Raw genomic sequence first — 15,472 nt, forward strand, 5'->3', positions numbered from 1 at the left:
AAAACAAGAAAGCAAAGCGTGGCAAGAAAGCCTTGGATGTAATAAATGGATAAAAAGATAACAGAATTTGTCTTTAATTACTCACTTGTTCCACTTTGATGTCAAACTCTCCGCCAATTTTCTTTCCTTTGAAAACCTTCACCCTGTGATTGAAAAAAGAAAAACATTATGCATGCCAAATAGGGACATCAAGAACACTGAAATACAATCATTAATGAAAAAGGTAATGTTTGTAATAGTGACTGCGTTTGTGCTTTCATTACAGCATCACCTGTCACACAGACATTTGAAAGCAAGTATGGGACTAAAAAGGCGGAGGCTATGAAGCTGCAAATCTCTGTGCTAGTCAATGCTGATACAGTAATAGCAGTGATATTCAGAGTTCTGTGCCAAGCGGCTTCCCTTCGAGACAGTAACCACAAAGGGTCGCTTGCTTGGCACTGCCATCATACATAGAATGCCTTTGATTTTTTTTTTTCAATGTACATAAGGCATTCTATGATTTGACAAGGCGGGGTGCTGATATCACAATCTCCACCTCATCCAATCAGAAAAGGCCCTGTATTCATTGAAAAAAAAAAAGCATTCTGTGAATGGTGCCGTTGGTGTCCTGGGGTTACTATACACAAGGGAAGTCACTTAGCACAGGACCCAGAAGATCACTGCTGTCATTGTAATATTGCTGAATACTACTGTGATTTCACAACTTCCACAGTAATCATTTAGATATGAAATATGGACCAATGTAACTATGCAAAACAAATCATACCTAGAAATCAGCGTAAGGGAGAAGTACAGCCAAAACTCTTTTGGCTGTACTTCTCCTGTAGATCACAGGAGTACAGTTAGTTCTGCACTCCTGTGACCCGTTTCAGCTGAAAGCGGACTGAAGCCCGTTGTTAGCTGACATCACTTAGCCGGTTCTGGCTAGGGAAAGATCCCAACTTCAAATCACCCATATTGACATATATTTGAAATGGTACAATTTTGTCCATATTCAATATATTTCAAAATATATTTATATAGATATATTTATATATACTGCATGTTGAAATGCATTTTTATTACAAAATATATGAAAAATATTTATAAAAATACATTTCAAATATACTGTATGTCTTTAAGAATGCACATTTACATTTTTGGAATGCATTTACAAATATATGTAAAAATATATGTTAAAATTACTTTTTTATATGTTAAAAAAAAAAAAAAAAATATATATATATATATATATATACATATACACTGCATGTGACTCGTTTTCAGCCGAAAGCGGACTGAAGCCCGTTGTCAGCTGACTTCACTTAGCCGGTTCTGGCTAGGGAAAGTTCCCAACTTCAAAGTCACCCATATTGACATATATTTGAAATGTTACAATTTTGTCCATATTCAATATATTTATATATATATATATATATATATATATATATATATATATATACTGCAGGTTGAAATGCATTTTTATTACAAAATATATGAAAAATATTTATAAAAATGCATTTCAAATATACTGTATGTCTTTAAAAATGCACATTTACATTTTTGTAATGCATTTACAAATATATGTAAAAATATATGTTAAAATTAATTTTTATATGTTAAAAAAAATATATATATACACTGCATGTTGAAATGCATTTTTTATATATTACAAAATATTTGAAAAATATTTTTAAAAATATATATTTTTTAAAAATATATTCTTCAGATTTTTTTTTAACGTATAAAAAAGTCATTTTAACATATATTTTTACATATATTTGTAAATGCATTCCAAACATGTAGATTTGTATTTTTAAAGACATAAATATTTTTCATATATTTTGTAATAAAAACACATTTCAACATGCAGTATATATATATATATATATATATATATATATATATATATATATATATATTGAAATATATTTAGAAATATATTGAATCTGGCCAAAATTGTAGCATTTCAAATATATGTCATTATATTTGGGAAGAATATTTTTAAAATATATTTCAAAAATATTTTTCTTCCATGTGGACAGAATTCACCCCAGAGATTGGAGCAGCACCTGGCTCAGCCTCTCAGCGAGCCACTGAGAGCCTGAGCCAGCCGCTCCCTCCCCAGCCCAGCGCTCCCGTGAGCACTGGGGGGCAGAGCAGACAGCGATGACTGACAGGCTGTGAGAACTCAGCGATCAGCAGTCATGTGATCGCTGAATTCTCACCCTTAGATCCTGCGGGAGACAGATGCAGCATCTACCTAAGTAAGTATAAAGAAAAAGTCTACATTTCTCTTTTAAGCAAATAATTTTTTTGAATCTGTTGCAAAGTTTTTTTTACGAGATCAGCATAACAGGATTTCCTGTTACAGGCTGATATCCTAAGCAACTGCCTCAGAATGAGCAGCACTGTTGTCAGACTGCAGTGCGCCCCTTCAGTTGGCTATTGGGCTGCCTAGCAGGTCTATCACATAGTCAGCCCAAAGGCATAGTGAAGGCACATGCACGGTGGACTGGCAGGCAGGCATTTTGTAAATGGATAATGGTAGATTTACCTTCCTCTCCCCTTGTCCATTCATAGCGCATAGTGAAAGGAACACAGGGCTTTTTGTGAATGGATGGGGGCAAGAGGGGAAAGCAAATAACATGATCCCAGCACAGTACTATAGCATGGAAGAAGAGCACTGTAGTAACCGGCATGAAAAGGAACTAACATTTTTACTTTAAGAGCAATTATCTGGACCTAGGATACTAATCATTAGAGGTAACTTGTTTCAACTGTGGTGTCTGCAAAAAAAAAAAATCTTTTTTTTCTGAAGTTTTACATTAAAATGAAAGTTCAAACCTAAGTGCAGTCAAAATAACAAAAAAACCCCCACAAAAATCAGCACAAGGGATATAACATACAGTCAGTAAGGTGTGTCCCTTGTGCTGATGCCCCTTTTGTTAGGTGAAATCCTCCTCAATCAGTGCCCACCCTTGCAATCTTGTGGTGCAGTTGGGGTTAATAGAATTGTGGCAGCTGTCTCAGGCTCTCATCAAGAGTGCTCAACTGTGCCTTTTCTGCTCAGCTCCTTCATTCATAGAAGCTGGTATTACAGCTTCTATGGATGAAAAGCAATCTATGAATGGAAGGGGTAGACTTATCAATCATCCACCCATCCACCATTCACAGATCAATTTTCATTCATAGAAGATGTAGTACCAAGAGGCTGGGCGGGAAGAATGGCCATAGTCTTGCACTCTTGATGAGAGTCTGTGACAGCTCCCACAGTTCTTTTACATTGTGGCAGGGGGCGGGCATTAATGGAGGAACATTTCAACTAACAGAAGATGCATCAGCACAAGGGACTATAAGATGTGTCCCTTGTGCTGATGTTTGTAATTTTCTTTTTACTACACTTAGGCTTTCAGGCTACAATGCTATAATGCACATTTTGGTCAAGGGGCTGTTCTCATTTAATTTTTGGTCTAAGCTGAGATGCCTATTAAAAACCTTATAAGATCATCTTGTGCCTATAACTGTAGGGCTATGTAAACCAGCTGTCCAATCTGCAGCCCATATGCCAAGCTTCTTGCATGAAAACTCCAAATTGTAATCAGATCAGTGACTCAGAGGCTGTGAATTATAGCCTGAGTTGTCCAAGGATTTACAGCAGAATTTCATTAGGTCTTCTGGAAGTATTGTTGGTTCAGTAATTGGCAGACACTGTGCAGATGAACATAGACACCGGCCTTTTCTTCTATGATCTACTGGCTTAGTGCTAATCAATAAAATGTAATAAAAACATGTGTCATGAAAAGTCTCTTCTAATAGGGAAGAAGTAATACATCATACCTGCCATGCCTTCCAAGCACTGAACATGACAATAAGCCATTTAAACATTAATATAGCATCTTTCCTGACAACATCCACCCACCGGTGCTGAGGGAGCTAAGTGCTGTTACTGGTAGTTGGGGGTTCTAGCTTCCATAGTGGACAGTCATCATATCTTTATTCACCAAGATGTATTTAGGACTTATTTGTAATTGTTCTTGATATTTCGCTTACAACAATTATATCTTCAAACTGGTATATTAGCATAAATATGGGCAGCACAGTGGCTAAATGGTTAGCACTTCCACCGGGAAGTACTAGGGTCATTGGTTCAAATCCCAACCACGGCACCACCTGCCTGGAGTTTGCATGTTCTCCGTGTGCTTGCGTGGGTTTCCTCCAGGTACTCCGGTTTCCTGCTACACTCCAAAGACATTGTCAGGGACCATCGCGACGCATGGGTCTACACATGCGTAGGTGTCTGTCAAGACATGCAAGCAGCAGGGCACTAGGACCCAGGCGCACCCGTCGTCTATGACAGTACTGGACAGGCACTAGGACCTAGGCTGCGCCTGTCAGGTGCAGGGCGGGCTACTTAAACCAGCCCTGCACAGACACTTGTTGCCAAATGGTCTTTGCGTATCCTGTTGCCTGTGTTGTGAGTACTCTGATCTGGATTGTGTGACCTTGTTGCCTTCTCCTGTCCTGACCCCTTGGCTTGCCTGACTCTGCTCCTGGATGCTCCCTTATAGATCTGATCTTCTGGTATTGACCCTGCGTGTGACCCGACTATCCCTTGCCTATCGTCTTGTACCGCACCGACCCGCTAGTTACTGACACGGCCTGTTTGACTCTGATCTTGCTCATCCATCCATCCCTCAGGGATCCCCGGGCTCCCTCACATCAGACTCTTAACCCACAGGAGCCTCTGGCAGACTCTTCTACCTCTGGTAGAGATACCCGGTAGCTGCGACCTGGTCCCGGAGAGCTCCCTAGATTGTACGCCCTAGATTGTATTGGTCAATAACTTACTAGGCACAGGTACAGGAACACAGGAAGCAGCTCTGATCCAGCCTCATTATAGGCACCCTAATGGTATCATACCACTAGTCTGAGCATTTCCAAAACTTCAGGATCTTTTTTGTATATGGAGAACCGCATGGAGACAGGAAGATAGAGGAGTGGCACCCTATGAGAGGAGATTTATTCCATAAATATATGTCGCATTCCATGGATATCTTGTAACAGGAGTTCGTAACAAGCAGGTTCCAAAGGAGGTGAACCGCAAGCTTTAATAGCCTAATTGAAGGCTACCTATGAGGTGAGCGCATATCTTCACTTGAGGGAGGAGTCACAAGCAGTCACCGATTTAATGCTATTTGAAGATTCTTTCAGCACAAAGTCACTTCTTGGGACATTTATATTATATTATATATAATTATATATTATATATTTATATTATTTATTTTTATTTAAAGAATTTTTTATTTTATATATTTGTTTATTTATTTATCACTGCCCCATGCACATTGTTTATTTGAGCTGATTTAAAAGATTCACAAGTATAAGTATTTATGTTTATTAATATACAATTTTTAATATATATTGATTGAAGGGTTGAGAGCGCAACACTATATATATTTTTATTTCACGTTTTTCACATTGGTAGTTATGTGTTAGAGGTTTGCGATCCAACATTAAGATTGTTTATATTTATTATTTTTTCTCCTGGCTCGCAAGATTTCTTTTAAATATTCGAGCACTATATAAGTACCTGAAATAAATAAATAAATATCTATTCCATAAGAATCACTTTTTTTTTGCTAACCTCCCCTCCCGTCCCCCCAGCCTACAGGAGGCTGATCCCATACAATTTCAGGTAGTTCCAGTAGCTGCATGTATTATACATTTAGGGCTGGCATCCTGGTGTATCACTTTATCGCATATGCGTTATGTGCATGAACAAGCTTTCAATGAAGCTTTCCAAAAACTCAACATGTGCAATTTTTGGCAACGCAGCACACCACAGCACACATTACTGCATTCCCATGCATTTCATTGCACTGCAGCATATATGCCTCCCCTTTCTGAATACTTTCCTCAATCTTCAATCAATCCAGCACGGTGCCTATTTGCAGCAGCTTTCTCCTCTCTCTTCCTGCATTCACAGGACAGGGGCACCATTTGGAGCCATTGGCTCCTGCTGCTGTCAATCAAATCATGTGAGGGAGGAATGGGGGCGGGGCCATACCACACTGTGTGTGTGGATGCATGCATACTGGCTTTGAAGCAAGCCTGCAGCTGTGCCACCATAGGCAGGGTTGCTGATAGAAACCACAGGGCCCCATACAGTCAACCTGACAGGGCCCTCCCTCAAAAAAACACAGTTTACTATGTTTCAGTTATGAATAAACACAATGAATGATCAGTACCGATCACTCATTGTGTTAATTCAGAAAACAAAGGGGCTGGTAACATTTACCGGGTCCTTCACCCCACTATTCATCCTCAAGGATCCTATTGCGTGCTTGCAGCTGCCAGTGGAGAGGAGAGAAGCCGGTAGCACTGTGGAGGTAAGGGCACACAGGGGGGCCTGGGCAGTAGGGGGAAATGTATAGTGCAAAGGGAGGGTGATGGGTGTGGTGGGGGGCAATTACTAGAACCAATCCCCTGTAGGGCTCTCTCTGAAGCAGCTGCCAGCAGCAGGGAGGAGAAGAAGCCAGCTTTCAGTTGCTGTAGAGGTCTACAGGGGATCGGTTCCAGTAATTGCCCCCGCCGTATCCATCACCTTCCCTGCCCACATCCAATTCCCCCAGCTGCTTGGGCCCCCCTGCTAGCCTGGGCCCCGTACATACAGGAGGACTGGTGATACCTCCTTATCCACAGCCCTGACCATAGGAAGCAGCTTCCTATGTTGGCACACTGAGAGGAGGTGGAGCCAAGAGCGCAAGCAGGGAACCCCAAAAGAGGAGGTTCGGGGCTGATCTGTTGAAAACCACTGCACAAAGCAGGTAAGTATAAATCTGTTTGTTATTTTAATTAAAAAGCCCCCAAAAATCACTTTAATGTAACACTGGCAATTGTGATAATGCATGAGCAACACACTGGCAATCATAACAATACGTGGGCAATAAACAGGTAATCAATATAATATGTGGGAAATAAGTAATCATGACCAACTCCCTGGAAATTAACAGGCAATATGTGTACAACAAACAAGCAGTTTTGGAAATTGTTGGGCACCAAACAGGCAATTATAGAACTACATAGGCTAAATGCAGGGACAATAATTGGAGCCCATTCTTCATTCCTCTTCTTTTACAGTAAAAACCCCTTTCTGGAAGTGGAAGTTAAACCTTGCTCCCTCCAGTCTCAAAGACAGCCTCCTTGGCTTTTGCTGTGCCCATGCCTATAGAGTAAACCAATTTCTAGTACATTTACTATATGGGCTATTTAGGTAGTTATACAAGGTGACCACCTCTCCCCTTAATCACCTCTTCTCAATAGTCAGTACATTTATTTAGTTATTTATTTCTGATAGCTGAGCTCATCCAAGCCCCTTCACCAGATTTGTATGTTTCTGATTACATGGTCAAGTGTACCACAAAGCCAAGCTCTACACCAGAAGTAGTGAATCAAAATTCATAGAGGTCCAAACAGTAAAATGTTCCACCTCCCCTTCATTTTATATCTCAATCCAGTTCTTACATCAGTGTCCTCAGTCTCCCACACATTACATAGTTGCCAACTTTCACGGATTACCCGGGACAGTCACGAATATTTGAATGATGTCCATTGCTCAGTCCCGGCCAGTGTCCCGGAAATCTGAGATCAGGGCAGGGACAGTCGCAGATAGTGCTTCTTAATTCTGAGTCTAGAGCAGTTGAAAAAAGTCCCAAACTTTCCTTTTGACATTTGCTATGCAGGAAGGAGTGCCGCAGCAGACTGGGGACTAATTTTTCATTTTCGGGTCAGGCGGACTAATCTGCAGTGCCGCTGTTTCTTAATAAGAAACTAAACTCCTGGCCACTTTTGTATCAATCTGCTGGATTGCCCCGGCAAATTGATGTAGAAAAGGTCAGCACATTAGTTTGATTCACAGGAGCCAGATTAGTCCGCCGGATTAGTCCACTGCCCTTTTACATCCCCCACTTGCCCCCTTCACATTACCCTCCCCCCACAGCACTGCTTCCCTTTCCCTTCCTCACCCCCCTATAATTTGCTCTGCCCCCTTCACATTTGCCACCCCCTGCAAATCACCCCCTCACACACACAGCACTACCCACTTCATGCAACCTCCTGCCCCCCCCACCCCACCTTCACAGCCACACCCTCTTGCCTACCTTACACAAAGCAGAAAGTTCCCGGGAGGCACAACAGCACCGGATCGAGGGCAGGAGCAGGTTAACTTTTCCTATTTCCTGCCCGGGTTAACTTTTCCTATTAACAAGCTGGTGATTGGTTGCTAAGACCACTCAGTGTCCTAGCAACCAATCACCTGCTAGTTAATCCTGAAAGTTAACTCATGCAGCTCCCGCCCTCCATCCAGTGCGACAGTAACTCCTGCTCTCCATTCATTGCTATCCCCTGCCTCTCGCTCTCTGTGCTGCCCTGAGAATGACAGTGGAGGAGACCAGGGGGAAAGAAGGCACCTAAATGCAATCCAATTATGGGTCCGGATGGGACTGTGGCTCGGTCCGGATCCGGACTGTGGTCCGCCATTTAGTGATGCCTGCTCTACACCAATATTTGCGTGTGCAAAGTCATTACATGCCCAGGAAAAAAGAGGGATTATTTGATGACTGCAGGGAAGGATGGCTCTTCTTTCCATTCCTTTAACTCCTGCTTAACCTATAGTAGTCCTATTAAACAATAAAGTGATATACCAAGTTTGATTCAAAATGGCTGAATGGAAATGTTTAATAGGAGACAGGGTGTCAATTCACACGTCTATTTTCAGCAAAGATTTTCAGACATCAGCAATCAGTCATTTTTCATTGTAGGGTTCCCGTGCTGCTCCCATCCCCCATACCACTGCTCTCTGTGCGCCATAATCCGAAGATTCACTCCCTGCCACTACATTAAGAGGCTGCTGTTATGGAAGAAGGCAGATGTTAATGTGGCAGTCACTTCAACCACACCATATGCAGTTAAGAATAACTGACAAAGCAAATCGCTGAGGCAGGCTCTTTCTATACAGGCCTGCTTGTGCCGCAGCTTCTCTCCTTTCACGAACAAATGACCCACTTGTACCAGATAGATACAGAAAAGACAGATTGAAGGAGAAATCAACAGTAATACGAATCCATGGATACCCACTGGGTATTTTTCCAACTATAGTTTAAAGAGCAGTGACATTCTATAACCTACATCAAGCAACCAATCAGATTTCATCTTTTATCAGTATAGGGCAGTCAGAATATAAATCCTGCTCTTCTTCTGTGGCTTCTGCAAATTGTTATATTGTAACTGTTATGTATATTTATAGCTGAACTCCAGGCAGATAAAAAGAACACATTAATGTAGTTATGGATTGAAAAAAAAATTGGATGTATTTTTGAAATGCAACTAGTGTAAAACTGGCCATACACTATACAATCAGATTGTAGATATGAAGACCTACCTAAACAATCCATTCAATTTGTTTAGTGCAGTGGTGGATCTAAAGAGATTGTACAATATTTGCATATATACTGTGTGTATATATATATATATATATATATATATATATATATATATCATATTATTAATATTATACAGGATTCCCACATAGAAAAAAAAATATTTGAAATATATTTTAAAAATATTCTTCCCAAATATATTGTCATATATTTAAAATGCTACAATTGCTACAATTCTGGCCATATTCAATATATTTCAATATACTGTATATATATATATACACTGCATGTTGAAATGCATTTTTATTACAAAATATATGAAAAATATTTTTAAAAATACATTTCAAATATACTGTATGTCTTTAAAAATATACAGATCTTTTTTATATTTTTTTAAAATATATTCTTCAGATTTTTTTTAACATATAAAAAAGACATTTTAACATATATTTTTACATATATTTGTAAATGCATTCCAAAAATGTAGATTTGTACTTTTAAAGACATACAGTATATTTGAAATGTATTTTTAAAAATATTTTTCATATATATTGAAATATATTTAATATGGCCAAAATTTTCGCATTTTACATGGCAGTATATTTGGGAAGAATATTTTTAAAATATATTTCAAATATATTTTCCTTCCATGTGGGTTTATATAGCGCCAACAGTTTGCTCAGCGCTTACAATATAAAGGGAGACAATACAGCAATGATACAGTTCAATACAAGAGGGTTAGGAGGGCCCTGCTCCTTGGAGCTTACAATCTAAGAGAAATAAACAGATTGTACACTACATATAGTATATAGCCAGTTTAAATATATGAATTTAAATTGAGTTCATCTTTTTGTAATCACCTGTAAAGCAACATTTAGACTGGGAGAGGGAGATACAGCACTAAGAGCCAATCAGGTGTGCTGCGTTCACATCAAGGAACATGCTAACAGGATGAGGGAGCAGATAGATATCCTCATCAGTTTATAGCTGCTGCTTCACTGTCCAGTCACAGGCTGGGGGCAAGGATGTGGCCTGTTGTGATCTACAATCTTGACAAGGGTAGAATATACACCTTCCAAGCCAACCAAGCCTGCTAGGCCATACTGTCCATCGTTCCAGCTATACAAAATACACAAATCAACTTATTAAGGTCAAAATGGCCATAGCAGCCTTTTATTACCAATAAATTATTTCAACATAAATAACAGCATTCCAAAAAGTAGAAACAGAGGACAAATGTGGTGGTCATTTGAGGGCCATAAACCCGCTTAACTTTTGCGGAAAACATTCCTTCAACTTAGGCCCCCAGCCGCAACCCACGATTAAGGAACAATCCTACTTATCCGCAGTGACCATTATGTTACCTATTCCGAGTTAACTCCTTGTTAACCGGAATATACCGAGGTCCTCTTACCATTGATGGGTCCCGAATCTGTCTCCATATAGAATTCTTTCCTCCTCCAAAGCCCAACCACCACCAAGGCCGCCATGACAATCCAAACCAAATCATGAAGTGGAGGGAGGGTGGGAAGCTTCTTCTTCTTCCAACTTCCCCACTGGACTTCCTCAGATTGGACACTCATTTTCTTCCCTGTGAACCCTCCCCAACTTTCCCATCCAATCAGGCAAGCCATACTCCCAAAACTTCCTACCCTTCTTTTAACCCTATATGCTTTCCCTCTATTCCCCCCAGTCATGTTGTCCCTGCGCCTAATTTTTTTTTTGCTCCAGGCTACCGTTTTTGGCCTTTTGGTAGCCCAACTTCTAGTAAGTTGCTAATGCTCATTGAGGGCTATAACAAGAAACATACACACCTTTCTCTCCTCTACCCTCCAAAGTGGGCAGGCTCTAGACAATCTTCTATTAATTTTAGGGCCAGTGGTCTTGCATTGTAATCCATGACATCAGTGAGGGAATAGCTGTACAACAAGCAAAGAGGAGCTGCTTCCTGGGACTGGTTGGGGGACTGAAACAAGGAATAAAGTGTTTTCTCTGCTATAGTCCCCTAGACTTAACAAGCTTATTAGAAGCATACAAAAGAAGGGGCAACCTATCAAAAATTCAAAAAAGACCGGAGTTCAAGTTTAGCTACAGAAAACAAAATCAGGTCTGTGAGCTGGCTCTGCTATCTTGATATGGCTTTAGAATGATCAAGACTGACAGTTGTATTATGGTCAGTGCCATAGGAGAAGTGCAAACTCTCAGTGATCTTCCTTGCGGTACCAGGAGAGGGGAAGTGACCCTTTAAACCTTGTGGCGCCCAATTCCAGGTTCTCAGATAACTTTTTTTCATTTTTAATGAAAGGTTTCCTTTACAAAAATAAATGGTGGCCTTAAAGTGGATCTTCACCTACTTGCCCTCCAGAGCATTTATCCGCCTTCCTGACCAGGCCATTTTTTGCATCACTTTGACAATTGCATGGTCATGCAACACTGTACCCAAATGTAATTTATGTCTTTTTTACCACGAATAGAGCTTTCTTTTGGTGGTATTTAATCACCTGTGCCTTTTTCATTTTTTGTGCTATAAAAATAAAGACCGACAATTTTGAAAAAAAACTATATTTTAGGCTTTTTGCTAATAAACATGTCCAGGAAAAAAATTTAAAAAATCAAATTTTGTCATAAATTTAGGACAAAATGTATTATGCTACATGCCTTTGCTACAAAAAAATTCCAATATGTGTAAATTAATTGGTTTACATGAAAGGCATAGTGTGCACAAATGGCGGTATAGATACTGGAATTTTTTTTTCTTACTAGTAATGGCGGCAATCAGCGACTTACAGTGAGACTGAGGGACTGCGGTGGGTATTCAGACACTGGGGGGAACTGACATCCCCAGTGACACCAATACAGTGATCAGTGCTAATAAGAAGCACTGACACTGTACTAATGGCACTGAGCAATAAAGGGGTTAACATGTAGGGCGATCAAAGGGTAACTGTGTGCTGTGTGTTGTTTCACAGTAAGCTGTGTGTGTGCTTTCAACTGTAAGCACACTGCTTTGTATGGCTCTGCTATAGCTGGAGCTGACAGGGGAGAGAACTGTATTGCACATACAGTTCTCTCCCCGGTTTGTAATACTCGGCGATTACTGGGTGCCAGCGAGTAATCACTGGTCAGGACCCGGTGATTGACAGCCGAGGCAGCGAATAGCAGTGTGCCCCCTACCCAGAAATACAAAATCACGTATATATACATGATTTTGCGCACCCTGCCACCTTGTAGCACTATTTCTGTTATAGGGCGTCGGCAAAGCGGTTAATTATCAGACACATCAATGTACCTTGTTTTATAAATATTCTTTCTGCTTCCAGCTGAGATTGCCTAGGACAGTGGTCTCCAAACTGTGGCCCAAGGAACAGATGCGACCCTTTACTTGCTTTTATCCGGTCCTTGGGACACTATTTCATCCAATGATACCAACAATGTGGCATAATTACCCCCCCGGCACCAATGATGGGGCACAATTCCCCTCAATGACAACAAGGATGGGACGCAATTTCTCCCGATGACACCAACAATGGGGCTCTATGACACCAATGATGGGGTACAATTCATCCCAATGACACCAACTTTGAGTCACAATTCTTCCCAATGACACCAAGGATGGGACACAATTTCTCCTGATGACACCAGCAATGGGGCTCTAAGACACCAATGATGGGGTACAATTCATCCCAATGACACCAACTTTGAGGCACAATTCCTCCTAATGACACTGGTTTTTCCCCACTAGCCTCAGGGCCTTTTTTTTACTCCCAGTGGTTACAGCCCCCCCCCCCCCCCCCACAGGGCTGAAGGACAGTAAACTGGCACTCTGCTTAGGAAGTTTGGAGACCCCTGGCTTAGGAGATTGACATAATCCTCAAAGTCCCGCTGACTCCTGGAATATCGGCATCAGCAATCCCAGGAGTCTTCAGGCATCCTTTCTTTGTCATCTTCTAAAATTTCATGACAGGAAATGACGGCACGGGAGGAGAGAGGCGCTAGCTTCACTTGCCCACAGTTAAAATGGCAGAGCAGAGAAAGGGAGAATGATAGAAAAGCCAAATTTTTCAATGAAATGACTCCAGATTCTTTGCAATGACATTACTAAATCGCATAAGCTCTGTTTTGAGATGCTGAAAATGTCATTTCAAAAATGTATAAGCTTTTCCTGAAGTTCCTCTTCAAAGATGTTTGCTGATAAGATATTAAGGGTTAATGCACTTTGCCTTTTAAAAGTAAAGACTGTATATGTACATAGCGATCCATGGTTAGCTACCGGCTAATCTAGCTGCCTGCATCTTCAGTATGACAAGCTGTTCCTGCTGCAGCAATGCAATCAATGGCGTCTGTGCTCTTCCTCCCCGAGGCATGTTGTTCCTTCTTCGCTGGCACACAAGAATTGCAGGTTTTAAGCCTATTTGTTCCTGCGCCTTATCTTCTCCCTGCTCTCTGCACAATGTGAATCACGGCCCATAATTCCAGTGCGGATGGCACTGCTGTCTTTTATCTCTGCAGCACATATTTCAGGAATGAGGGGGCGAGACTGTGAAATTACTTAGCACTTTTTCTTTCCCTGAAAACATACTGGATTTAGCATGATGGATATAGGCTGTGTGTGTGTGATGGAAGAGAGGGGTGCAGATACTGTCACTGGTGATGAAGAGGCATGAGCGAGGAGGACGGAGGAAGAAGCACAGTGATGCTTTGTGCTGGACCAGGATGCAGAGCAGAAGGTTGCTGCTGAGAACCAGTGAAGCTAGATCAGTGAAAGATGGAACAAAGCAAATATTGACATTATGTAACTGCTCTACGTATAATTTGTATCTAAAATGTCTTTAACTCCGGGGTGTGAATATTGTGCTCCAGCAAGTGGCCAGTTTATACAGTGACTCTTGTTCAGAAAAGCTGGACCAGGAAAAAGCATAGATGTGTGAAGGCACAGTAACCCCTACATGCATCAAATGGCACCACATAATATTACTGAACTCCATTTTCAGAATATCCATGAATTTGTATTTTTTAACACACAGAAAGGCTTCCAACACTCCAATAACATTTTCCAGGCATTTTGCAAATTTTCTAGCTGTTCTCAAAGCACCTGAAAGGCATAGAGAAATGTTTTGGGAACATGCAAATCAGGATCTACTGAAACCTCCCTTCCAAAAAACAAGGTCTGTGGGTAAAAGGAAGTACAGGGATTGGATAAAAATATGGAAACACTACATGCTTTGCAGATGTGAAAGTGACGACATGCTTCACGTTGAAAGTGGAAGTGATGTAATATTCTTTTGATTCCGCTGTGTGATGAGACACCTAGCTAACAGGTGGGAAGCCTCACTTTCAAAATTCACTGCGTGTACTGGTAGTAATATGGAGTTATGTCAGAGCTTACACAGCTTCACAGAAGGCAAATCGTTGGTGCCGCTTAGCTGGAGTCTCTGTTACTGAAGTTGCTAATTTATTTGCCGTGTCGCGAAGTACAGTATCAAAATTTATGAGGACATATACAGTTTCCGGGAAAATGTCATCTGAGAAGCATAAGCGAGGTCAACTGACCAAAACAAACAAAAGGATATTGTGCAAGAATGTAACTCGGAATAGGAAAACAACTGCTACAAAGGTGACTGCAGAGATCAATCTCAGTCCCATGAAGACTGGGATTGAGCTCTGCAGTCACTTTTACAGCAGTTGTTTTCTTATTCCGGGTCACAATCCTGTGCAATGTCTATTTGTCTCTTTCGAGACCGTGTCGACCGCGCTCATGCTTATCAGATGACGTTTTCCCGGAAACTGTGTATAATCTTTTACACTGTACCTCGCGACACAGCAAATAAATTGGCGACTTCAGTCACAGAGGCACCAGTTAAGCGTGCACCAACAATCTGCCCTTTTTGAAACTCAGTAAGCTCTGACATGACTCTGCATTACTAGGAGCGCACATAGTGAATGGTGAAAGTGAGGCTTCCCACCTTTTACAGAGGTGTCTCATCACACAGCGGAAGCAAAAGAATGTTACATCACTTCCACTTTTAGCACAAAACATGTCACTTTCACAC

The 15,472-nt window shown here is 40.9% G+C and overlaps 1 protein-coding gene across 4 annotated transcripts in view; it reads right to left on the bottom strand.

Moving 5' to 3' along the window:
• The window catches only part of SYN1 (synapsin I), a 185,284-nt gene that overhangs the window by 130,848 nt on the left and 38,964 nt on the right, over positions 1-15,472 (bottom strand). For all 4 annotated transcript variants that reach the window (XM_089675158.1, XM_089675157.1, XM_089675161.1 and 1 more), the window contains exon 2: positions 86-143. In XM_089675158.1, the coding sequence (XP_089531284.1) occupies positions 86-143 (58 nt within the window). The remainder of the gene's footprint in view (positions 1-85; positions 144-15,472) is intronic.

This window comes from Staurois parvus, unplaced genomic scaffold (genome assembly GCF_062004578.1).
Source record: "Staurois parvus isolate SC_StPar_1 unplaced genomic scaffold, SC_StPar_1.0 ptg000154l, whole genome shotgun sequence".
In the NCBI taxonomy this organism is placed as follows: domain Eukaryota; kingdom Metazoa; phylum Chordata; class Amphibia; order Anura; family Ranidae; genus Staurois; species Staurois parvus.